The following is a 26,526-nucleotide window of genomic DNA, read 5'->3' as shown; positions in this document are numbered from 1 at the left end:
GGAGTTCCGACGGGGGCATGCGCTGTCATCAGTCATGTGGGGGAGAGAGAAAGAGTGATTATTAATTCTCTAATAGAGCGAGAGAGAGAGAGAGAGAGAGAGATTGTCTATCGATATTAATTTCAGAGAGAGAGATTGTTGTCGATAGGGTGGATTGCTGCTTCAGTTCGATCCCGTTTCCTCATCATCTGCAATCTCAATCCAAACGCGTCGATGCTTCGGTGTCCGGATCAGCATGCAGGAGGTTGGTACTTATTCTCTCTCTCTCTCTCTCTCTCATTTTGTTTCATATTCACGTGAATACGATTTGCCTATTCTCTGTTTCCTCTCTAGCTCTTCCATTTCTGTAATCGTTGTTTCCAAAATCTAAGAGAAGTGTCGACCGTGTTTTTACAAAGATAACGCTTTCTTCTTGTTGCACCCATTGGTAAAAGTTGTCTTTTTTTTCTTATGAATCTCCCTCTCTCTCCTTTTTTGGATTCAGATAACGGATCCTTATAGATTAAAAAAGAAAAGATTGCTGATTTCGACCCTCGATTTTCTTTTTGAATCCATTAATCGGTTTCAGGTGCGCTTGTAATCCACGTTTTGACACATCCTCCTTGATTTTCGATTGTTCTATCATGAAACCTTTTTTTCCTCTCTTTTTTTTTTCCTTCGACCGTTCCATATTGGCTTGAGTTTCAGAATATTCATCCACTGTTTTTGGCGTGTTCTCGTTAATTATTTTAAATATGGCGGCTCCACCTTATCAAAGCAAAGGGTCGGCGCGGCTTTTCCTTTTGGCTGGTTCAGCCACCACTCCAGGTTGCACTTGCAAATTGATTTTATCCTGTCCCTTCCATCTATTAAAATGAAAAACATAAAAAGGGTCCAATAGTTTTAACACATTGACCTTTCAAAGAGGGTTGGACCATGTTTGGTAGTGACTGTTTAAGCATCAATTTGAAGATAGGGGTGAATTATATTAATTCGTTCCTTACCTTCGTTAGAGAGAGGGAGAGAAGTGTGCAGTGTCCACTTGTATGTTTGGTTGCTCTTTACAATTTTGAAAGTAAATGTGAATCCAAATCATGTGATTTTGAGTCTCATGAGATTTCACTTCTCATGTTTGGTTGGTTGTGAACCACTTGCTACCTCCAGGGTGTCGCCTGAGCCCCAAGCATCGTTTCCCACGTTAGCTCCAGCGAATTCCGGCAGCCTCACCTCCCCTTCCTCCTTCCCTTTCACATCTACCAGTTAATCCCCACCCCCTTTTACTCCTCCGAAACAGAGAAGATGGGTGAGAGGCTCAGGCGTGAACCTCCGGCCACTACCATGGTGCTGCCCGAGCCCAGGTTCCGGCGAAACTGTCGGAGCTCTGACGAGTTTCGGCGGCCTCACCTCCCCTTCCTCCTCCCCTTTTCCATTTACTGCTACCCTTTACCCCTTTGTGTTTCAACTAAAACAGAGGGAAGAAGGGAGAGAGGCTCGAGCCTGAACTAAGCTCGGGCGAGCTCCCCCCTCACACCCTCAACAGCCAAGTTGGGGGCTCGCCGGATCGCCATTCCGCCGAGCTCCCCCCCCCCCCCCCCATTCAACAGTCAGTCAAAGAAAAAAAAACTGTTGCTGCTTTTTTCTGCGATCTTTCCCTTCTCCGGCAAGCTTTTTGCTTCTCTCTCCCTTTTTTTCCCGTGTTAAGCGAGTTCTTCGTAAGGGAGAGCAACGTTCACCTGCAGCTTTTTGGCAGAACCCGTTCAAAATCACAACCCTACCCCGTGAGATTTAGAATCTCAAGCGTTGACCGAACGAGGGCTCCAAATCTCATGTTTGGTTGAGCATGAGATTTGGGGCCATATCAGATTCACTTTCTCATTCAAATGAGAAAGCGAATATCATGTGATCGAACCAAACCTGCCCTTGGTTTTAGTACGCCCCCACTATGCCACCCTTGAAACTGTCCAATCAAGAGATTTAATGGTTAAAAAACTCCGCAGATATGATCTACATAGTTTGTTTAGTACTTGGATCAATTCAACTATTCTTTAAACTTAAAAACACGTTCAAAATTCAGTACCCATACTCAATCCCTGTGTTTTCCCTTTTTTCTCTTTTTGTTCTTCATTTTTCTTTCAAGAATGGTGTTACAGGGTTCGTCCATTTCATTAATGCATAGAAACGTCCAGCACACAAATTGGTGGCGTTCTGTTAATTCATTATTTGTCTCTAGTGTGCATTATGCTGTGATTAATTTTTGTATAATTTCTTTTTTTTCTGAATGAACTGTTTAGTCTACTTTCCGTTCACGTTCTTTTCAGGATTTTCTTGCTCCTTTATAGCGCTCTGTTGAGACGGGTACACAGTGCAGCAGGAAACTATTTCTTTTCTGCCCAGTCTTCTGAAAAGACACATCATATCAAGGAAAAGAGATCATTGCTACAACAAAGATGGGGTTTTGGATTCTGTTTGAGGCGTCTAGCATGCCAGTTCTGCAAGTTCTTATCATAAGCGTTTTAGGTGCCTTTTTGGCCACTGGATACTGCAATGTGCTCATGGATGATGCCAGGAAACATTTAAACAAGGTTCTCTCTCTCTCTCTCTCTCTCTCTCTCTCTCTCTCTCTCTCTGAGTCTAGTCCCTACTGCTTGACTTGGGCAACTCCCAATCTAAATATGAGCAGTAATCTTCCAACCATGTTGGCTTGATCATCTAACATTTGGTGTGGCATACAGATTGTGTTTGTGGTGTTCACCCCTTGCCTGGTGTATGCAAGCTTAGTCCAGTCAGTTACGTTACAGGACATCATTTCCTGGTAAGCTGTTGCTGCCTCCACTTTGATCCCCAATTTCCCCTACCAATTGGTTCTTGCATTACTTATTATATGCGGGGGTGTGTTTGTATAGGTGGTTCATGCTTGTCAACATTTTTATGACTTATCTGATTGGAGGATGCCTTGGATGGGTAGCTGTAAAACTATTAAAACCTGAGCGCCACTTGGAAGGTTTGATCATTGCTTGCTGTTCCGCAGGTGAGATCGTTTCTTCACTTTCTATTTCCTTTAAATTTCTTCAAACAAAAAAGTAAAATAGAATAAGGATCAAGCATAGCTCCCATATTGCAGGCAACCCATGTACTTGGTCCTTGGTAAGAAGTATACCATCATACACATGATGACAATTTCACGTGATATTAATGGGGGAACCTGTTTGATGTACTTTATACTACACCCATTTAGCCATTTCAATAAATCATACAATTACTGCTTAAAAAGAATAAAATGGTAGTATCCTCATCCTTACCGCGGATGGGGCACAGAAGGCAGGGTGGTCGTGTCCTCCTCTTGGATTTTATTACCTCACAAGGGGATGGGCCCATTAAGCGACCAAGGGTGTCCTCGTCATAAAGAAAAAAAAAGATCTCATTTTTCATTTTTACAGATATGTTCGATTAAAACTTGCAGTTTGGTACTCTTGTAACAGGAAACTTAGGCAATTTGATGATAATAATCATCCCTGCAATATGTAATGAGGATGGTACACCCTTTGGCAGTTCAAGTACCTGCACTACTGTTGGACTCGCTTATTCATCCTTTTCCATGGCGGTATGTTACATTTGGTGCAATTTTTGGAAGACATCTTTACCTTTGTCGTGTATTGTAATTTGTGTTACTGCAAGAGCATGTTTCTCCACATAGTTTATGGATTCCGTTTCTCACTTTATGGGGTGGTCGGGCCACTCTGTTCTCAAGTGCAGTGAACACAATTAGTCCTAAGATGTTCATTAATACCCTAGAATCAGCTTAAAGAGCTAAACATAAGGTCTCCCAAAAACTGTCTTAGTTCTTGGTATTTTTGCAGTTTATCCATTGAGATCAAGGCAAGTTAACTCTTATTTTTTCTTTTCATGTTCAGTTGGGTGCTTTCTACATCTGGACCCACACCTACCATTTGATGCGGTCAGCAGGTGAGGTTTACCATGCAACCCATTCACAAGAGGCCCACATGAAGCTTCCCAATACAGATTTGGACGCTGGAGCAGAAACACACCTTCTCAAGGCAAATCAGGATTCCCACAGTGAACCGGAGTCGTCTTCCGAGACTTGTACTGTTACTATAGCATTGCCGCCATCCAAAGCTATTGAAGCTAGTGTGAATGAAGTGGTAATTTCAGTTTGAACAGCTTGATTTCTACCAAAATAACACTATATAGCATTATCATGATCTCATATTGAATAGCTTTAATGGCATTAATTCATTATTTAATTATAATTGCATGTGAACTATGCTGATACATGAGTTTGCTTAATTTTCATTATCAGACATATCCCCTGAAATGACTTCCAAGTGATAGTTATATCCCCCGAAATGATTTCCAAGCCTTACATGGGGTTATTTCTTCTGCATTTTGGGCACTTATTTTACCATTACAGGTGTAACTAAATGGATGAGGAATCATGTTCCTTTCTAAAACAAGAAAGTCTTTCTGCATTCAAGGTAGATAGTTAAACTTTAATCTATATTGGCCACATCTCAAGAAGAAACTCAGCCCCAAAATGTTTGCACTATCACCAAGTCAATTCACGTGTCCATCAAATGTACATGAACTGAATCTCATGTAACTATGTTCTTTTAGGAAAAAGTCACATGCTCCAAATCTGCATTTTTGTGTTTCTGTTGGCTAAAAGATCTGGCTTTTCCTTCTATGATATGCTTGGTATCTCTTGCTTGCAACAGACTATGCCACCTGCACTAAATGCGAAGTTGGGTAGTAACAACAAGGTGCAATTATGGCAAAATATGAAGGGACTTCTCCACCGCATTGTCGAAGAGTTATTGGCGCCCCCCACTGTTGCTGCGGTATTTCTTTCTAGTACCATTCTATTGGTTCTTAGTCTTATATTAAATCACTGTTCAAGTAGGAATCACCAAGCTTGGCACAATTATGGGTTGAAAGCATGTACTACATCCATGGATTGTTGTAATGCAGTCAGATCTCTGTGTATCAGATACTATTAACAACCTGTTACTGTGGACTAGATTTGATCTGGACCAACAGCAGAATTATAGGAACTCTCCATATCAGTGATGGTTATTTTTTTTCCTTTGGAGAGCTTATAGCGCATTTCAGCACCCCAATTGTTCATTTTTTGAAAACCTATGTCCCGCCTTGAACAAGTCCCACACACAGATACAAACTTTTTAAAACCAAAAGGTTCCAAAAGGCAACCTAAGTTGCCTCCCGTATTTATAGAATACTCTTATTTTGTAAAAGATCATGTTATGCGAAAATGGTTGTTCTAATCATTTCCTTGTTGCCATCTCTATGTGGCAGTTGTCATTGCCGCTGTTCTTGTGGTTTGTATTGGTGTTGTGACGAGATATTAAATTGAGATTTCACATGTTCACATGTTGCAGATCATTGGCCTGGTGGTTGGCGCTATCCCGCATATGAAATCTCTGCTGATTGGTACCGATGCTCCTCTTCGAGTCATTCAACAATCCATTTCCTTGTTGGGGTATGTTTTCTTAATTAACGCAGATATTACATGTCCAGTCCAACAAGAAAGATTATAGATACATGAACTGCCAAATATATCATCTTTTATGGAGTCAACACAATTGCTTAAGGCATTAGTGTCAAGTAGATGTTGATTATATATATATATATATATATATATATATATATATATATATATATAGGAGAGAGAGAGAGAGAGGAAAAGTGGTAGCTGCTTACCACTTTTCTAGCCTGCCGCCAGCCTACCACATGCAAACAGGTGTTTTCGGTTTTCGCAAATGTGATCCTGCAGGTGTGTTCGACATAGATAATTTTTTAAGTCTTGAATATTTATGTAAATCTTAAACCGTCGATTTTTAAACATTATAAAAACCTACTTATGTATCGGGATCAAACGATCCAAGGAGTCGCTTCCTATAAAATCAAGCATCTAGAACACATCTGTACGGTCAGATTTAATGAAAACATGGAAAAAACCTTCAAAAATTTGGTAGGCTGGAGGTAGGCCAGAAGAGTGGTAGGCAGCTACCACCTATATATATATATATATATATATATATATATATATATATATATATATATATATATATATATAGGACACTGATCTCTCTAAACTATAATGCATGTTATTGCAAAGATCAACATCATAATCTTTTAACATTATCAGGGAAGATTTACTCGAATCCAGACATGCTTTTGTGTGTGATACACAATCTCCTAAATGACAATGAGGTAATAACTAAATGTGGTTTCATTTGTCTTGCAGTGATGGGACAATACCTTCCATAACGCTTATTCTTGGAGGGAACCTTACCAAAGGTATCAAATATCTCTTCATCCATTGTTTTGCTTCCAAGAATACCTCTTGAAATGGTTGCATATGAGCCATTGAAACTTTGTATTGAAATAACATATAAAAGACATGGTTGTGCTCATGCCCAAAACATGACACTAGCACAGATCATATATGCATCATCTAAGTCATTTAAGATTCTGTCAATGAACAGGCCTGCGATCTGCCAGAATAAAATCTAAGGTCTTGATCACGATCCTCGTTGTACGTTATGTCATACTTCCAGCAAGCGGCATCCTTGTAGTGAGGCTTGCAGATCATATGGGATTGTTACCGCCAGACCCATTGTACCGTTATGTGCTTATGGTGCAATTCACCCTCCCTCCTGCCATGGCTATAGGTATGTGCACAGCTGATTCTCCTCTTTTTACCTTTTCTATTTTCGGCTTCTTCATTAAAATATTTCTTATATCCAATTTGGTCAAAGAGAAACACATCCTAAATTGTTATTGGTACCTGACAAACCAGGCTGGGGTGCAATGCAATCTGTGTGAACCATAAGCAGTAGCATGAACAGCATTGCATGGCCTTACATGCTAAGAATAGGGCAATACGTGCCCCCTTGCTCAATTGTGCATTAGAAACACTTAAAATTTCTTTTTAATTGCACATGATTAAGGTACAATTTTTAGTGCTTATTATGGGATTTCATGGACTGTAGGTACAATGGCCCAACTCTTCAATGTTGGTGAAGAGGAATGCTCGGTCATCTTTTTGGCAACTTACTTGGTTGCAGCAATTGCATTAACCGTTTGGTCAACTGTCTACATGTGGATCTTATCATGAGTGCCCCATTTTTACCTCCTATCCTTGTGGGGTTTGATTCTGGTTTATTCAAATTATAAGAATGCAATAAGGTATGTAAGTCAGATTTCAATAGAAGGAAAAAAAATTTGCGCCTACCGGAAATAGCCTGTCTATCCCACGCCTACTAAGGTTGAAGAGGGTAGTTTGGTGCAAATATTGCTTCTTATCTCAGAAGTTAAAATTGCATTGGTATGCATATCAATGTCTTATTAAACAAATCCTCATTATAAACAGTTTCTGCACTACATTAGCAGATATGGTGGACAGGTCTCCACATCACTTAACACAGTTTTCCTTTATTGGTGAACCTATTACAAAAGAACGAAATTTGAACCCAAACATGAACAGAAAAACCAAATCAACATGCCTAAAGTATTGCAACAGAAACCAGGGTTGAATGCAATAGCTGGAAGGATAGACTGAACATCAAATCAACAAGGTCTCAAGTTTGTTTCCCCAAGTTTTATGCCACATGAAATGACAACTATCAGACCACCAAGGGAATTTTCTTCATTCCATCGTTCGTACAGATATTGGCAAACACAATAACTAAACCACAGCCTTTCTCACACGTTTTATATCTTTGCAGATGCAAAAAGCAAATATGCGTCAACAGAATTAATTTGATAATTCCATTTTCATACAAAGTAGTGGCAAAACACAACACTGAAACATAGTACACATGTATTGTAGGGTGTGCTTCATGGACTTGAGTATGTCCATTGAGTTAAATTACTGTGGGGTCTGGTAGTTAATGCCCCTAAATCAAATTTTCGATCTATTGTGCAACATGATAAAAGTATTTTCACTCTTAGTTGTTCTGTTCACATTTTCTTCATGCAGTGTCTTGTTCCTTGTGACCATTACCATGCTAACGGTAACTAGCATAAACTGCTTAGTAATTATTGTACGATAATAATACTAAGACGAACCTATTCTAAGAAAAGACCAACTGCTTGTTTCTCAAAGAACAATCAACCCTCTATCATCAATTTGATGCAAATAATGATTATTTTTCCAAGGCAAGCTACAGCACAGCCATGCAATTTAAATCAAAGACCACGGTTACGTGCAGCTTTGCCAATCCAGTTTTATCCAACAATAATACTATACTGTCATTCTTGATAGAAATATATCAGCAAACTCAGATCAGGGGTGCCCCGAGTCTCTGACTGCCTCCATGATACACAAGGAGTTGGTGGCGATGCACAACATACAGGAGCACACATGGCACATTGTTAGAACTTGATGGCGCATGATTGGGTAAAATCTCAAGGGATGACAAGGCCAAACATGATGGCTTAGCAACAAGTCTAATGTGGACAAAATTACAAAAAACAACCACTTGCTAGAATCAAAGTCCAAACACTTCGACTATTGTGATGATATAAATAAGTTATTATTAACAACAGAAATCATCTCCTAAAAAAATAAACTAAAACATGATAATAAAACTTGATACATAAATTACACATGGAAAGGGCTGATAACCTTACATTTCTAGGAGGGTGAGTTCGAGCTTTGACCTGTTTGGTTGCCGCTCATCAACCTCAATGTGAATATTTATTTTCTGTAGAACCCTGTAAATCACGCCTGAGTTTGCATTTGTTACCTGCTGATGATTCTCATCCACAACCCATCCTTCCCCACACTTGCTTCCTTTCCCTTCGCCTGATTCTCCCCTGCGTGTCAAGTATACCGGACCTTCTATTCCATACCTGAACAAATGCAAAGCAATTTTACTAAAACAACACAGATTATAAACCAATATGATCGGCGCAATCAGTATTATCTGAAAATGGATTATTAATTATCCGAGCTAAGAAAAATCTATTTCTGGATCGACAGAAAGGTGCAAGGACCACTCACAATTACAGCAAGTTAGCAACACTATGACAGTATATAGTTTGATACCATCCAAATAAAAGAAAATGAACAAGGTGCAAATTACCATTCACAATTACAGCAACGATATGATACTATATACAAGAAGAGATAAAAGAAAGAATTTTCTGAAAGATGCTTGAAACAGAGAATATCCAGATGAGTAGTTTCAACGTATAGAGGAACAAGTTTGTCTTTGTCCATGAGAGAGAGAGATTACTTGGGCACAAATACGATAAAGCCGTTAGCACGTATTTTGACTATTCTGGCTTCTGTATCTGTCGGCCTGAAACCAGGGATACTCGTTCAAATTCAAGGAACAAAAAAGTGCAAAAATAAACTTCAGATGCCTTGGGATACATACCGTTTTCTGAAATAGATAAGTGTATGGAGCTCAACAGATGCACGACCTGCCATCTGGGCATTGCGATGGCGGTAATTTAAATCTAGACAGACTCTTCAAATTAGTAACTTCCGTTGCACTAACAGTAAGCTTACACATACAAAACTAAAGAAATAAAAGACTCAATGCTTACTATCAGAAATACTGGTAAGTTGGGGTCTATCTTGGAAGACTGGTGGCAGTTTGGCAATTCCTAGCGCTGCTGCAAGCAACCTGTGAACAATTACGTCTGAAAAAAAAAATGTAAATCAATTTAACTTTTCATGCTTCATAATAACATGTCCACTTATTTTCTTCCTTGCAAAACAAAGAGAATACTAAAATCTAGTCTTTACATGTCTAACAATTTATGGGTAGAAAAACTTCTGCCATATGCTTTATTCAGGAAAAAAAAATCTGCTATATACAAGTGCAAGTTAACATGGCCTTAGTGATACTTGTGCATATATATATATATCCAATTCTCTCTCTCTCTCAAGCATTTCCCTTTTGTTATGGATCCAGTATGTTCCCTTACCCGAGTGCCCATGATTTGAAGTTTCATTCTTCAATAAGCAGAGCAGAGATCACATCATCCTCTCAAACTACTAGAGTGCTTGCAGTTTCATGTTCTATTTCGCTCTCCAATGGGGGGGGTTCTCACCTTTCCTGTCAAAGTGACCCCGCAAATGTGGAAGAATAAATATCAATAGGAACTGAAGGAGTAAGATCAGAGGTGGGGATCCTAGTTCAGCTCAACAATTGACCTAATTGTTCACAGACTATGTCACTGTTGTCATCGCAAAATTTTTCCCTTCCCTGCGGGAGAGAGGGGAAACCTTCCGCGAGTCAAACTCGACCAAAATTTGAAAATTGTTTTGAAATACTCGCCTCTGTTTTGAAATTAGCGGGAAAATCCATAAGATGGGACTCGACCTGTCGGTACGAGGTTCGACCGTTCCTGGCGCCTTTACCGAGGGTAATCGAACCAAGAACCAAATATGTGCTTAACTTAGCTTATTTATCAAAACTGATGTTCTGCCCTAAATGCACAGAGAATTTAGGCATGTGCTATGAGATTTCGTAAAATGCACGTTGAAAAGATATGATGCATGCTTCTGAAAACATTTGGTAAAGGGTGGAAATCGATTTCTCCAGAAAGACCTAAATGAAGGGAGTTCAAAACTTTGAGAAAGCTCGAGAAAATCATGAATGAATGTGAAAAGGGGGTAGAGATTCTTGTGAAATAAAATGAATCCTCTAGAAAAGACAAACATTCGGAGAGAAAATATTTGTTGAGGAAATTCCAACTTTAATTGTTTTGGAAAATGGCGGGAAGTTCATGGGAAAATTCCTTTTGACAAAGGAAGTCAGACCTTAGGAAATTGAAATTTTGGAAATCTAACCTTGGAAAATCGATTTGAGCTCTGGGAAATATTTGGAAATTCCTTTGGAAAATTGAGAAATGAACTTTGAAAAAGGGATATTTTCCAAGAAAATCATGAGAAACTGGAAGGAAATCCTTGAAAAAGGAGGATTTTGAAGTTTTGAGAAAGTTGGGGTCTTTAGGAGATCCTTGAGAAATCGATTTTTTTTTAGAATAAGATTTTCTTGATTTTCTTGAAAAATGAATGATGCAAACTATCCTAATTGAATGAATATCTTTTTATGAAAACGGCTTTTTAGGAAAATATGCAATTTTAAAATTAAACCAAGGTAAGATTACCATATATTCTGACTATGGCCGTAAATATGCTTGTAATTTACTTAGTTAATTCTAAAATATTTTGCAAAATTAAAAAACACTATAGATTTTCAAAGGAAAATGCATGATTCATATAATTAGGATATTGCATGAAGTAAATTATATGATATGCATCCTAATCTAAGCAGAAAAGTAACTTCTTATTCCAATATTTGCTTTACATTTATATCAATGAAAAAAAAGAAATGAAAGGAAAGAAATGTCAATGCCTCCTTTCGAATGTCCCTGCGAAACTAGAACATGGATTAGTATAGACATGTAGGTTTTTCCAGGATTATCCGATAATGTCCAGAAATTATCGAATTTATCTAGACATAAACCCCATTTGATGCTTCCTTGATATGATTATGATTTAAAATCATGAAAGTGCAAGAAAAATAGGATAATAAAGATTTGAAATTCGGAATTGTGGTCAAAATGACCAAAATACCCCTAATATTGAGGTTATACCTTTTGAAATCGAGTTTTTTGAGGGAATTTTGATGAAATTTGAGAATTTTGAAATTCGAATTAAACCAAGTGACGATGAAATGAATGATGAGACATGATGACATGCTGCTAAACATGATGGGACTGTAAAATCGAAAATAATATCAAAATTTTGGCCAAAATAGTGAATTTCGCTTGTTTTTCACTTGGATTTGGATCCGCGGGAGCCCTGTTTTGATGATATGGTTAATCCGAATGTCAAACGACCTTCAAATTATACCAAGTTCGACAGAGAGCATCCATTTACCCTTAGGAACAATATAGAACAATAAAATGCATGAAATGGTATGACCTAGATGCAAAATTTCAAATAAGATTCTAAAATATGCAAATTTCGCCAGCAGGCGCGAGCCAACTACGGTATTTTACACAATAACAGAGCAATCCACCACAGAAATGCCTAATATTTTACAGGATGCTGAAAAACATAAAAATGAACGACTTTGGCTTTTACAGCCCCGGGATTTGACCTACGACGCATTCGGTAGCAGAGTTTTGTTTTTGATAGACAGGAAATTAACAGGATTTGCTACAAAAACAGACAAAAAAAAATAATCTGCCATCAAAATTTCCGAAACTTTAAGGGCATACTCCTGACATATATACCAACAACTTTCATGTTTACAGTCTCGGCATTTGATCCACTGACAGTAAAAAAATGATGATAAACGCATAATTCAGAAAGACCGATATAGATGTCCAAACGGCAGTCTGACATTAAAATTACAGAAATGATAGACCATTCTAAAAATTATAAAATTCCAGAATCAAACTGTGGACACTTAGAACATGAAGTTCTTCTTTTACAAATCCGGATTTGGAGTTATATCTAGAGAGAATCAGTCGACTCAAGTCGACCCGGAGTCTCGGGAGCTCATATTGGGCTCAGACACATGTCATATGGTCTCGGATTTTTGATACATAGCAAAAAAATTCGAAAAAAATCTGATAAAATCAGATTAAATACTAGACTCAATCCCGAATCTAGAGCATTTTTCAGATCAGGAATCGGATCTCCCATGAGAGAGATATCGATTTTACAAATAAAAATCCGAAATTCTTGGCGTTTCCCGGGTCTTGAAACCCGTCTCGGCACTGAGGGCTTTGAATAAAGTAAACAGGTTCAAACGACTCTGATTTTTTTGCAGAATATCAGGGACAGCTACCCGCACATAATATGATTTTTTTGGCATTTTTAAAAGAAAATATGAACATAAAATGACGTGTGGACTGACTGCTAAAAACAAAGAATTACATAAATGAAACAGAATGCATGAAACACCTAATTAAATCATAACACATGTTATTTTCATTAAATAAAATATCAATCTAGCCTATTAAATGCATGATTATGAAATGTTGCAGAAAAATGAATCAAGAAAGCCGATTGACCCTTTATTGTATGCCATTTACGAGACAGACTCAGTCCATTGTAGTCAATTCTTTGAAACGGCGGAGTTGACATGATTACATGTCATTTTCCGAATCATAATGCGAATATGAATATAATAGCATTATGAAGCTGGTTCACATGAAGACCTACCTTGTGCTCTTCCGACGGTTCTAGAGCTCCAAGACTGATGATTTCTAGGATGCTACGAACTGGCTTTCCCCGATCCTGGAATGGCTCCTTGAGAATGGACTCCAGAGAGGTCGAGAGGGAGTCAGAGAATAAATCTGGAATTAAAGGAATGTTGGGTTCTCCAGAGGGGGCATGAGATGAGAGAGAGAGTTTTTCAGAGTTCCAGATGCCTCCTCTAAAGGGGCGTAGGATCCTGTGTTTAAAGATAGTTGAGGCTTGTTTGAAATTCAAATTCTTGTTTTTGCAGGAACCTCCATGTGGCACCACCTCAGAGTGGGCCACCTTGGATTATTTTGAAATAAATAAAATCAAAAAAGAGAAAATAAAATGAGGAGCTCTGAGGGCGCCACCTCGAGGGGGGGAGGAGGACGATTTTACTTTTTGGAGATTTTGGTTTGCTTTTCCTAAAATCAAGCCACAATGCCTATTTTTGAGGGGAGCTTCAAGGATGGTGCCACTTCAGGGTGGGACGCCCCCTCTTGCTTGGATTGCTTTTGAAATTCGAATGCCACTTTTTTTGGAGGAGGGAGAGATTGACATGTGGCGCCACCTCAGGGTGGGACAATTTTGCTTTTTGGAGTTTTCCAAAATCTAAGAAAGCCCTAGCTATTCTTGGGGGACCACAGATGTGGCGCCACCTCAGGATAGTTGCCACTTTGTTTTGTTTTTGAATAATAATAAAAGAAAAAGGGAAATTGCAGGAGGGCGCCACCTCAGGGTAGCTCCCATACTGCCACGTGGCAAGTGAAGGAAAGAGAGAGAAAGGGCCAAGTGGCGCCAACTCAGGGGCAAGGCTCCTATGTTTGAGGCTTTTTCAAATTTTAAACAAGACTTGCCTTTTGTGATGAGGGACACATGTGGCGCCACCTTGAGGTGTCTCCACACTGCCATGTGGCAAAAGGGAGAGGAAGCACCAAATGGCGCCACCTCAAAGACAAGATTCCTATTTTTTGGAGATTTTCGAATTTCAAACTTTACAAAAAGAAGGGCCTATGTGGTGCCATCTCAGGATAGCCCCACATTGCCATGTGGCTGCAAAAAGAATGAGGAGACATTAGATGGCGCCACCTCAGGCTGACCCCACCTTACTCTATATTTTTGGGGGTTTTTCAAAAAGATTAAATAAATGTTTAATTTAGGTGTGTCGCCACCTCAGGCTGACCCCACCTTACTTTTTATTGAAGTAAAAGCAAATTTGAAGTCTTAAAAGTGAAAAGGTAAAACCTCTTTTTGGAATTTTCTATAAAACCTATACTTATTGACAAATAAGAGATGAGACTTGGCCTAATTATGAAAAACTTGAAAAAAGATGGCCTTTCAGGGCAAATTTATAAAACGGTTCTAAAATTGCTGATAAAAGGGTAAAAGAGATTTTATAAAATTCAAAGTCTTTTTTGGAATAAAAATTCTAGGTTCAAAGCTTCGTCCCCTTCTTCAGGCAGAGTCGATCCAGCTAACAAAATTTGGAAATCATTATTGAAAATTATCCAGATTGTTTTCCTGAGAAAACCTTTTGAAATTCAGAGCCCTGGGGGTTAAAATGAGAGGAATTGGCAATTTTGAAGACCCAGGGGTTTGAAATCAATTTTGAAAGAGTTAAAACTCGAATTTGGATTGAAAATTTTAAAAATTAAGAGTTCTGGATCTCAAAATGACATGTTATGCAGTGAAATGATATGAAATGCTCTAAAATGTTATGCAATGACATGTCTCAGGGAGTTCAATGCTGCATGGAGAATGGGAGATGTCAATCTTCTGATATGAGTAGGACTTCGAAATTTTGCAATTGGAGGTGAATTCTGAACCAGAGTAGAAATAATTTTGAGAATTATGGGCGAAATTTGGGCTTTTGCAAGGTTCAGGCTCAGGCATTGACCATTTTGCCCTCTGAAAATTTTAGAAGACGGATTGCTTGAAAATATCGGGGAGGGTGATTGAAAATTTGGGGTGTTTACAGTCACCTGGGTACGGGTGCGGGTACAGAGGGTACGACACGTAAATTCCAAAAAAAGTGGGTATGGGGACACAGCTATATATATATATATATATTAAATATCACATAAATACAAAATAAACTGAATATAATCTAAATATATATGCTATATCTAAAATATATATTATATACTAAAAATATAAAGTTATAAACTGAAAATATAATTATAAATTATAAATTCAATACAATCTTGTATGTAAAGAGGGTAAAATGGCATGTCCGGGTGTCGACATGGGTACGGAGGGCAAAATGGAGTGTCTGGGTACCATAGTTCACAGATTAAAATCTGATCAACAATTTCTATGATAGGCAATAAAGTTAATGCATAGATTTCTTCTAGGCACTCATCCGAATCATTTCTTCTAAATGATGTGGCACAATTTACTCTTAACGCTATTCATTGCCTAACTGCTTGTGAGATTTCAACTGCAAAACTACAATCATTATACTCAATCATCTCTAAAGCAATTTTTCCATAATCTTTTTTTACACATTCACTCTTTAATAAACATGACTCCTTTTATTTCAGTAAGTCTCTTTTCAACTTGTTGTTTGTGTCATAATTTCAAGAGAACCAATTCAGATGATAAAATAAGCTTGATCTGATTTTCAGCTGCTGCAATATCATCTGAACAAGACACTTCCATAAAGTTTGTCATATCATCTCGTCATAAGTAGGAAAAAGAAACTTTGTTAGAGACTCATTCATATCATATTTTCGTCGAAGCCTGTGGCCCAAGAATAAACAAGTACAGGTGTGTGTGTGTGTGTGTGTGTGCATCACACACATGCACTAACAAGCTTGCCATATATGAAAGTCTTTCAAATGGAAACATATTAGCAGTAACAGAAATTGAGTATACCTGCATATCGACGTATCGGAGACGTGAAATGGGTATAAATTGGTGATGCAAGTCCATAATGATGAAATTCAGAAGGGCTTAGATCTCCACTGCAGAAATAAACCGCCTAAATTGGATACAAATATTAGCTTGTAAAAACAATCAATAATCAAATCTTATGTGAAGTAGCAGGCATTAGCTCAAATTCAAGCTTTCCACCAAGAATAATCTACAATCCAACAGAAATTTTAAAATGTCAAAAAGCTGGCACGCTAACCTGTGTCATGCATCTTGTTGCAAGGATACGAATTAGCTTATTGAAGTATGGATCCACACCCTGCCATAGATTTCTTCCATTAAAATACAAAACCTAAAAGGAAATATCTAGCACATGGCTATGCAGTATAGCTAAACAGATCAAGCAAAATTGCTTTGGGGGGGGGGGTTAGAAAGGTCATATTGAAGAGAATGTCTAACAAAATAAAAGAAAAGAAAAACACAAATTTTCATCATACCACTGCACGATCAAGAGAATCAGCAAACGCTTTTGATGATGAGACATCTATAGCCAGTCCTATAGCAGTTGTTGTTCGCAACAAGGGTTCAAGCATCTCAGGAGTTGGAGTTGGATGCCGCCTGCATTGCATATGCAACAGAAGAAAGTTCATAAACATGTGCTATCAATGCCCTGACGAGTATGAATAATAAGGCAGCCATCAGAAATTTCCGTTTAGGACAACATGCATTTGCAGCATAAGAAAGGGGAAGTGCCTCAGAAAAACATAAGTGGGAACGGTGTGTGTGTGAGGGGGGGGGGGGGGGGGATGCAGTTGACGACGATGATGAAAAACAAACAGAGCATAATGATAAAGATAAATAATAACGTATCATGATAATCACCTTCAAAGGAAGTAGAGAAGATGATGATAATGAAAATGATCATGGTCTTTCTTGCAATGGTAATAAAAAGAAGATGATGACCAATGTACCCATGACGAATAGATGATGATGATGATGGCAGCAATGTGAGTATGTGAGAGAGTGAGAGAGAGAGAGACTAAAACCTGGAAGTTGTTGTTAATCATATTTTATTCAACTAAGCTTAATCAGACACATCTATAAGTGCAACACAAACATATCAAAGTAAGGTAGTTGAAGATCACAACATTCCATCACTAGAATAAATAAAAAGTGTTGTAACAGAGAGCCATTTTGGTCTATATTGGTGTTCACTATGTTGGCCAAGTGACAAAGAAGACTGGCTGATGAGATGGTCCTGTATTATAAGGGCATAAGAATCATTTGTTTTTATACAACTTCGCCTTATTAATAAAAGAAGAAAGGGTTTTGAATGTGAGAGCCACGATTCTCGCCCTAATGCTCCTTACGCTTTCCCCTTCTTTCTCACTAGTCTCTTCCCTTCCCATCACAATCAAACCAAGCCTTCAAAAAGGTTGTGACTAATGCTTTTAAATCACATAGGAGAGCATTGAACATGACAGAAAGCCTTGAAGGCTCTTAGTTCACGATTTTGAGAAGATTGACTGCCAAAAGGCTGACATCAGACCCTGTACTAAGAGCCCTCAATTCACTAGGAATACCACCATTTGAAATGCATGGTTGCTAGGTTTCTACTTTTTTATGATTTGCATGGGTAACACTCAATATCTAGATTTTTCAAACAAAACTAAGATTCTTCCAGTCAAGTCTAGTGAACGAGTAGTTATCAATCAATAGTGGCTTGCGTGCTGTTTGTTACTTTTACAAAATGGGGCTACTTATGTCACCTTGAAAACAAAGTCATTTTCAAAAAATGGTGTGTATTAGTGATGAAAGTGATACTGAACACAACCTAATAGCTTGGTATTATGGTTTTTTCAAAGGAGAAAGGATCACTCATTATCATTGAACCACTGAGTTCATCTAAACTATTAGGTGGAGCTTCTTCATCAACTAGCAAGTAGTAATGGTCAAAGATTTCATTATTTCAACATGAAGTTCAATGGGAAAACAGAACTGCAGTCCCAGTCCACCAAGATCTAAAATGGTGCACAAGAAAGAAAGGTAACACCAATGGAGGAAAATAAATGCCTAAAGAAAATGTAGTCAACTTCATGGATTAGGAGGAAGAAAATTACCTTGTTATGATGCGGTTCCTTCAACCAATAAAACCCTCTATTCAAAAACCTTTATTAGTTTTTCAAACTAAGAAAAAAGGGTAATATATAGTGATCATGCCTACCCAAGGAAGATGAATGTTGTGAAGGAATGTGATGAAAAGATGCGAGCTACTATATGACCGTATCAATTTCCCTTATTGTGCAAGTGAGTACAGAAATGAGATAGATGAAAAGGAAGTGCTTGGCTTTACACTTTCTTAATTGACAATGTATTGCATGAAGCCAACCACAACAGAAGCAAGGGAAGAGGGGTAATATGCTCCCTGAGTAAGAGGGAGACCACTTGGGATAAGTGATGAGAAAGATATGCTAAAGTGTACAAGGGTAAGCATGCTAAGGATCATGATTATGGCTTAGTTGGAAGCCCAAATTTCACAAGTGGCCTTAGCTTCTATACCTCACCGAGTTAGGCCATTTATAAAAAAAAGAAAGCATATAAGTGAGACCACAACCATATGAAAGGAACAACTGAAGAGTTGGAGTTACATGAATCCAGACATGGGTTATAGACTCCAAAGCAATGGATCACATTTCGGGTATAAAGTTATAATGACCTAGTTATTGTCTATTATGGTTCTCAAACCATTGATAGAATAAAATCAGCTGATAGATATCCATTTCAATTTTTTTGAAAAGTATCTGCAGGTGTGACCGTGAAGAAGATTGGTACACATTAAATGGAACCAATAACATTAATATTTAATAGTTGATAATCGAGCATAGAGTCCATTTTGTTGTTGCCATGCCCAACATCTACCACTAAAAATGCATTTTTTTTTCCCAAACAGAGTTGACTAACGTGCTGTGATATATGGCAAAAGGAAAAACAATTCAGGACCTCCTCTCTGTTAAGTGCTTCCAGAAGTTGTACACCTTTTAAGCTTGTCCATTATGATGCATGGGACCCAACTCCAATTAGTTTTTAAATATTTTTCTCAATTGCATCTAATTTTTTTCGAAGACAACTATTTATTTGCTCAAATTCAAAGACGATGCACTCTATGTTCAAAATGATTCCAAATCAACCAAGCATTTTTTAAGGCATTGACTTTTGTCATAAGAGAATACAACTCGTAGTTTACAAGACTATTTATGAGAGCATGGTACAGGATCGCAATTTTCATGTATTAATACCACATTATAGAATAGTAGGGTAGTAGAGGAGAAGAGTAAACATTTGCTACAAGCCACTTTGGCACTTCTTGGGATGAATTATACCCAAGAGAAAAGCAGAGGACTAGTCTCACAACTGCTTATTTAGTCAATAGGATGCCTCACTGATAGTTTAGCAAGTTGTTCAGATCTACATGCTATGCTTACTTACCAAGCACATATAAAGTGAAGCTAATGATCTTAATCCCTTACTGCTAACCAAAAAATTAAAAAGCATTGCACATCTCATCCCTTGTGTCATTTTTTCTCTATCACCAATGATACTACCCAACTGTTTACCCTAACTCGATTCCCAAGAACCACATTATGCAGTATGCACGCTTGAGCATAAAATCATATATAGATGTTAAAATTTCTAAAGGAAATTATCTAGTAATTATAATGCATTATGTGCAAAGGTAAGTTCCCTTTGTGTATTAGTTTCTAATACTTTAAATTCTAAATACATTTATAAGATCAGCAATAAACCAACCTTAACTTATATGCGTACAAGGTTATCAATACTTTCATGCATAATTTTTACCTCAGTGTCAAGGCCAATATTGTGTCATTGATGTCATTTTTTTGCAAGTCAGGTCTAAGATAAAATGATTATTCATTGTTAAGCATAAAACTTATAGGAGTGTGCTCCCATCTTCATGAGCTTCCACCTAGGTGGAAGTGTAAATCCCCCTCCTAATTAGATGGAGCACGACCCAAAAAGAAGAAGCACGTGACTAAAAAATATAAAGAGGAGAAAGGGAGTCCTCTTAAGCGGATTGGAAAAAATGGCCGAAAGAAACCAAGACATCTACACTTAACAGGTCACGTATCATAAACAAACTTCCAAAACCTTACATCCTAATAAACAAAATTCCAGGTGTGAAATAGATAGTTCAAACAAAAGCAGGCTCAGCACATCTAAGTGCACTTTCACACACATACATACATATATATAGTAGACACCAATTTTTTAACCGATTCTAGGATCCAATGCATCCCGTTGGACCTGGTCCAGTTCAAAACTGGGTAGATCCGTTTTGAGGGTGCAATCCATCATATGATTGCACAGGCCTCGATCCATGTGTCATGCCTCAAAGTGGCCAAATGGCACATTTCTACGTGTCACCCATGTCACGGACTACACTGCTAAGGGTGCAGTCCGAATGACACATAGCTGCAGTCCGAGTGACACCTGGTTGCAGTCCCAGTTTCAACCTGCCACGTGTAGTCCGACCCCGCATAAGAATTATCCAAAAGGGAGACTCCTCATCCTGATCTCATTTGGTCTTCTGGAGATAGTCTTCCTAAAGCAATCTCTAGGAATCTCGTATCCTTAAGAAACCTCTCCCAAAACTGCCTAGGAATTCCAACTTACCACAATCCAATCCCCAAAACTACCTAGGAGTTTTATTCCAGTTAGAATGTAACTCTAGAAACGAATTAGGATTTAGGAGTCTTATCCCCTGTCAAACTTATCCCCTAACTAACCTAGGAAACATAGAAATCCTATCTTTATCCAACTAAAATTGCATAAAACAATCTCACCCAGACTTGGATCCTTCCCACAATTGGCTGTTGTCCAAACCCGTTGGCATTAAACTGCACACTAAAGGGGTGTGGTATGAGAACATGAGCGATGAAACTACACCTTGAAGAAATGTAGTTTGAATCAATCAGTGTCAAGACTGCAGCTCCCAGGGTGCCGTCTAAATCCTATTATCTGTCGTCCGAGCACATTTGGTGCCGTTTGAAACTCGGAATATACCCCATCTGCGCCATCCGAGTTGCAAGAACAAGTTTGTTCCAACTTGAAGAAAAGTTTATCCTTAGCACATTTCCAGCCTTTGTAAGGAAACGAGGATCTTCCACCAAAGCACAAATGCTTGCAATAGACACCTATTGAAGACACTACAATCATAACCCACAAAAGGGCATAAATGAAAGAACACAAAAGATAAATAATAAACTTTATTTCATTCGCATGAAATGCTTAAAAAGCATAATTACAAAGGAGATGAGATCACCCATATTTATACACAAGGAGAGAGTGAGAGAGGAGCTCCCCTAGAGAGTCGTTGGAGCTAGTCCAACGGCTCTAATTGTAGCCATTGGACTAGCTCCAACGGCATGTGAGCCAAGAGTCGTCTGAGCCAAACTACCTTTATTGTCGTAGTGACCATAGCGCGGTATTCAACTTCGGTAGACAAAAGAGAGACCTTCTGCTGTTTTTTGCACCACCACAAAATCAAGGATTTACCTAAGAAAACACAAAAATCAATAGTTGATTGTTTATTATTAGGATCACCTCCCCGGTCAACATCATTATAAGCAATTAAATCTAATGAAGATGAAGCAGACAAGAAGAGCCCTCATGAAAGGGAAGACTCAATGCATCTAACTGTTAAAATGTAAAACTGTACATATATGTATATATAATAATATTATATTATTATATATATATATATAAATACATTTTTAATTTCTTTCTTTTCTGTATTTTTTTTCCTTTATTTTTATTTTTTGTCTTTATGTCATCTAGTTCAGTTTGAACTAGAATGACTGTTGCTAGTCAAGTCCTGTCCAGACTTGACTAGCAATAGAGCTGTTGGACTGACACATTCCAACAGCTCTAAATAGAGTTGTTGGACTGTGCCCAACAGCTCTATTGAGTCCTCTTTCAGCTGTGTATATAAAGGGGTGCAGCCCCTCTTGTATTTCACTCCAATGCTTCTTAAGCAATTGGTTTTTCATATCAATAAAGAATACATTTTTATTTTTATTTTGTTTCCAGTTATACCCTTTTTAAGGGTTATGCTTTAATGTCATTCTTGACACTTGCTCTTGTTAATCAAAGCTCGTGTTTCGAAGATCCCCATTTCATTTCATGGTATCAGAGCCGCGGAAGTACTAAATCTTGAGGAAAAGCTGCCTCGGTTTCCGTGCCCGTTTGCAAAAGTGTTCGCCACTTGAAGAGAAGTGTTTTATCACTTCATTGGAGAAGATTTCACATCTTGTTGTATTGTTTTTTTTTTTTTCTTTCTCATTTTCCTTCTTGTTTCTCTTCTATCCCTATTCTTTCTCTCCTTGTAATCGATGGATGACAATGATAAAGTCACCATCATGCCTATGAAACTAAGCGATACGAACTATGTAACATGGGCTTCAATCATGAAGCACCATATATGGGGAAAAGGCTTATGGGGGATTGTGGATGGTTCCGATTCGGAACCTAAGCTATCTCTTACTAAAAAGGAGGGAGATAAAGACGTCCCTCTATCGGAAGAAGAGAAAATCACGACTATTGCCTCATACGAGAAGAAATGGAAAGAATGGAGAATATCTCATGCGAAGATAATGTCATGGCTTATCAATAGCGTTGACATTAAAAAATGCTCAAGTCTTGCCAAATTTGATCATGCCGATAAGGCATGGGAATACCTTAAGAATATGTATTCCCTTAAAGATATTGCACACGTGTGCAACCTCCAAGAAAAAGTTCGAATGATGACACAAGGAGACAAAACTATTCGTGAATATTACAATGGGTTGTCCGAACTTTGGGAAGAACTTTCCCTTTTAGAACCAAAGTGGCATTGTGCCGAAGACATCGAGCTTCGTCAGAAACAACTCGATGTTGAACATTTTTACCAGTTTATCACTAGATTAAGGCCGGAATTTGAAACCACTAAATCGGCCCTACTTCACCGGGGAAAAATTCCTTCTATTGTTGAAACTATTGAAGAGTTAACAATGGAAGAAAATCGTCTCCGGAAAGGTTCTTTAAAAATTGAAGATGATTCCGTTTTAGCCGTGTCTAGACTAGGGAATCATGTTCGATCATATAGGCCTCCTCACTTTAACCGACAAAATGGTGACTATGATAAGAAGAAAGTTATTTGTCATCACTGTCATGAACCGGGACACTACAGGCCACAATGTCCCAAACTTAAGGAGCTGAGAGAAAAAAGAGCTGCAATTGCTGGATCGGAGCCTAAAGATCAGGATGCACCAGTTTCCCTGGCCCAACTAATGGAGATCCTTCAGCCTCTCATCAAAGGTGCCTCTTCCTCATCTGAAGCTTCAACCGGCGCAGCAGCCTCATCTTTTTCTGATTTAGGTAAAATTTCTTGGCTTCTTGACTCTGGTGCATCTTTTCATATGACCCCAAATAATCAAAGTCTATCCAAATGTGTTAAAAATAAAACAAGTGTGTCAAAGGTCTTTACTGCTGATGAGACTTCTCTTGAAATAGAAGGAATAGGAGATTTTGAAAAAATTTATAAAACAAAAAATTTTTTTATTCCAGAAATTAGACATGTTCCCAAATTAAATTTAAATCTTTTATCTGTATCTCAAATTTCTGATTATGGGTGTAATATTTCTTTTTCTTCTCATGGTTGTTGGGTACAGGATCGCCAGTCAGGCAAGCTGATTGGGGAATGCCATAGAGAAGGAGGACTCTATTACATGGATTTTTTGGAAATGCCGAAGAAAGCTTTTTGTTATAATATTCAAAAAATAGAGTTGGAACTGTGGCATAAGAGACTTGGTCACCCACATATAGCCAAAATCCAACATTTTCCAAATCTAGGGAAATTTTGTAACTCTGAATCATTTGATTGTAAAGATTGTATTCTCGGCAAAATGAAAAGATTACCATTTCAGAACAGAACCTTTTTCTCTTCAAGACCACTTGAATTAATACACTCGGATGTTTGGGGTCCTGCACCAGTAATTTCTAAAGGAGGATTTGTTTACTATGTTATTTTTGTCGATGATTTCTCCCGACATACGTGGATGTACTTTCTCAAACATAAGTCTGAAGTATTTTCATACTTTCAAACTTTTCATAATATGGTTAAAAACAAATTTCAAAATGATATTACTATTTTTCGCACAGATTCAGGGGGAGAGTTTTTATCCACAGATTTTCAAAATTATCTTAAATTGCATGGCATCACACATCAAAGATCTTGTCCTTATACACCTCAACAAAATGGACTGGCAGAACGAAAACATCGCCATATTATAGAAACCACTAGAACTTTATTAATAGCAAATCAAGTCCCTAAAGACTTTTGGGCAGAAGCTGCCTTAACTGCCACCTATCTCATTAATAGGATGCCATCTTCTTCGTTACAAAATATCACTCCCATTGAAAAACTTATGAACATTTCTCCAGACTACTCTAGATTAAGAATATTTGGGTGCAAATGTTTCATATTTACTGACAAAAATGATAAACTTTCCCCTCGTGCGATTCCCTGTGCCTTTTTAGGATATGCTGAAAACCAGAAAGGTTATAGATGTTTTGACTTCAAAAATAATAAACTATATGTGTCTAGAAATGTTTCCTTTCTTGAAAAGGAGAGCTTCTTTGATTTTAGAAAATTAAAAGACGTCACTGAGTACTCCTTTTTGCTAGATCTAACATCAACATCTGATGAATATGACCTTGATTGTAACTTTGATGATGATCCAAGAATTATTGATCTTAATGTTGAAAATGAAGAAGTTCATAGAGATACTAGTATTCAATATTCCAGGCGACAAGAGTCTAATACTCCATGTGCACTTGAGAAATATTCTAACATTCCAACTAGACAATCATCCCGGATCTCGAGGCCTCCAGAAAAGTTTGTATCATACGAGTCTTTCTCACCCACATATAGGGCAGTTATTGCATTAATTCACTCATATGAAGAACCATCCACATATTTTCAAGCAAAAAATGATATCAAATGGATAGAAGCCATGAAAGTTGAATTAGATGCACTTGAAAAGGCTTCTACATGGAATATTCAAGATCTTCCTCCAAGGAAGAAAACTATAGGATGTCGATGGGTTTATAAAATTAAAACCAAGAGTGATGGTACTCTTGAAAGATATAAAGCCCGTTTAGTAGCCAAAGGTTATGCCCAAGAATATGGGATTGATTATGAAGAAACCTTTGCTCCGGTGGCTCGTATGACTACTGTCCGAACCTTAATTGCCTTAGCTTCTATCAAAAAATGGTCTATTTTTCAAATGGATGTCAAAAATGCTTTTTTAAATGGAAAGCTAGTTGAAGAAGTATATATGGAACCCCCTCCTGGTCTAAGTATTCCTAAGGGTAAAGTCCTTCGCTTAGAAAAAGCTCTTTATGGACTTAAACAAGCACCAAAAGCTTGGTATGATAGGTTTAGTCGTGTTATGATTGATATTGGTTTTCAATTCTGTTTAACTGACACTGCTTTGTTTATTAAGAATTCTGATGCAGAGATCATTGTGCTTCTTCTCTATGTGGATGATATGATCATCACCGGAAGCGATAAACAGGGAGTTGAAACAATCAAAACACTTCTTAAATCTCATTTTGAAATGACTGATTTGGGCTTGTTGAGATATTTTTTAGGCATTGAAGTTGCTTATTCTCCTAGAGGATATTTATTATCTCAGACTAAATTTGCTTTTGATATTGTTTTCAGGTCTGGTATTACTGATGATAAGAAAGTTGACACTCCAGAAGTTGTTAATGTTAAAATGAAGATTGATGATGGAGAACTTCTTGCAGACCCTACTCCTTACAGACAGCTTGTCGGGGCACTTTCCTATCTATCCATTACCAGACCAGATATAGCACATGCTGTTCATACAGCAAGTCAATTTCAACATGCTCCTACTTCTGTTCATATGGGAGCAGTCATGCGTATTATCAGATACATCAAGTCCTCTCTTTCACGAGGACTTTTCTTATCTTCCTCCTCTTCTCTTGATTTAATTGCATATACTGATGCTGATTGGGGAGGTGATCCCAATAACAGACACTCAACCACTGGCTTTTGTGTCTTTTTAGGGGAATCATTAATCTCGTGGAGGTGTAAAAAGCAGCAGAAGGTATCTCTCTCATCCACCGAAGCTGAATACAGAGCCATGGCAACCACGACCATGGAAGTAGTTTGGCTCCGACGACTGCTTGCTGACATGGGAGTTGAAGCAACAAAGGCTTCACAAATGTGTTGTGACAACAAAAGTGCGATCTACATTGCCAGTAACAGAACATTCCACGAACGCACCAAACACATCGAAATGGATTGTCACTACGTCAGAGAGGAATAT

At 37.9% G+C, this 26,526-nt stretch overlaps 2 protein-coding genes across 4 annotated transcripts in view; one reads left to right on the top strand and one right to left on the bottom strand.

Moving 5' to 3' along the window:
- Positions 1–11: 11 nt before the first annotated feature.
- LOC149832679 (protein PIN-LIKES 7-like) lies at positions 12–7,330 on the top strand. 3 transcript variants are annotated; one of them, XM_090014644.1, is made up of 11 exons: positions 12–244; positions 2,298–2,561; positions 2,712–2,791; positions 2,883–3,007; positions 3,459–3,580; positions 3,891–4,139; positions 4,713–4,835; positions 5,394–5,494; positions 6,263–6,315; positions 6,504–6,689; positions 7,011–7,330. In XM_090014644.1, the coding sequence occupies exons 2-11, from the start codon at positions 2,427–2,429 to the stop codon at positions 7,133–7,135; spliced, it is 1,299 nt and encodes a 432-aa protein (XP_089870770.1). In that variant the 5' UTR covers positions 12–244; positions 2,298–2,426; the 3' UTR covers positions 7,136–7,330. The 3 variants fall into 3 exon arrangements, with proteins under 3 accessions (XP_089870770.1, XP_089870772.1, XP_089870771.1); XM_090014646.1 differs by lacking the exon at positions 12–244 and adding an exon at positions 1,074–2,130; XM_090014645.1 differs by lacking the exon at positions 12–244 and having other exon boundaries at positions 1,108–2,561.
- Positions 7,331–8,484: 1,154 nt separating this feature from the next.
- EMB2763 (ribonuclease II family protein) overlaps positions 8,485–26,526 on the bottom strand; it is a 72,588-nt gene continuing 54,546 nt past the window's right edge. Inside the window, exons 18-24 of the mRNA XM_090012553.1 lie at positions 16,609–16,729; positions 16,371–16,430; positions 16,115–16,220; positions 9,577–9,672; positions 9,405–9,486; positions 9,261–9,326; positions 8,485–8,874 (exon numbers count right to left, since the gene is read on the bottom strand). Coding sequence (XP_089868679.1) covers positions 8,649–8,874; positions 9,261–9,326; positions 9,405–9,486; positions 9,577–9,672; positions 16,115–16,220; positions 16,371–16,430; positions 16,609–16,729 — 757 coding nt within the window. The 3' untranslated portion in view covers positions 8,485–8,648. The remainder of the gene's footprint in view (positions 8,875–9,260; positions 9,327–9,404; positions 9,487–9,576; positions 9,673–16,114; positions 16,221–16,370; positions 16,431–16,608; positions 16,730–26,526) is intronic.

Source organism: Nuphar pumila, chromosome 7 (genome assembly GCF_984573655.1).
Source record: "Nuphar pumila chromosome 7, dmNupPumi1.hap1.1, whole genome shotgun sequence".
Classification (NCBI taxonomy): Eukaryota; Viridiplantae; Streptophyta; class Magnoliopsida; order Nymphaeales; family Nymphaeaceae; genus Nuphar; species Nuphar pumila.
This window is presented reverse-complemented; position numbering and strand designations above follow the sequence as displayed.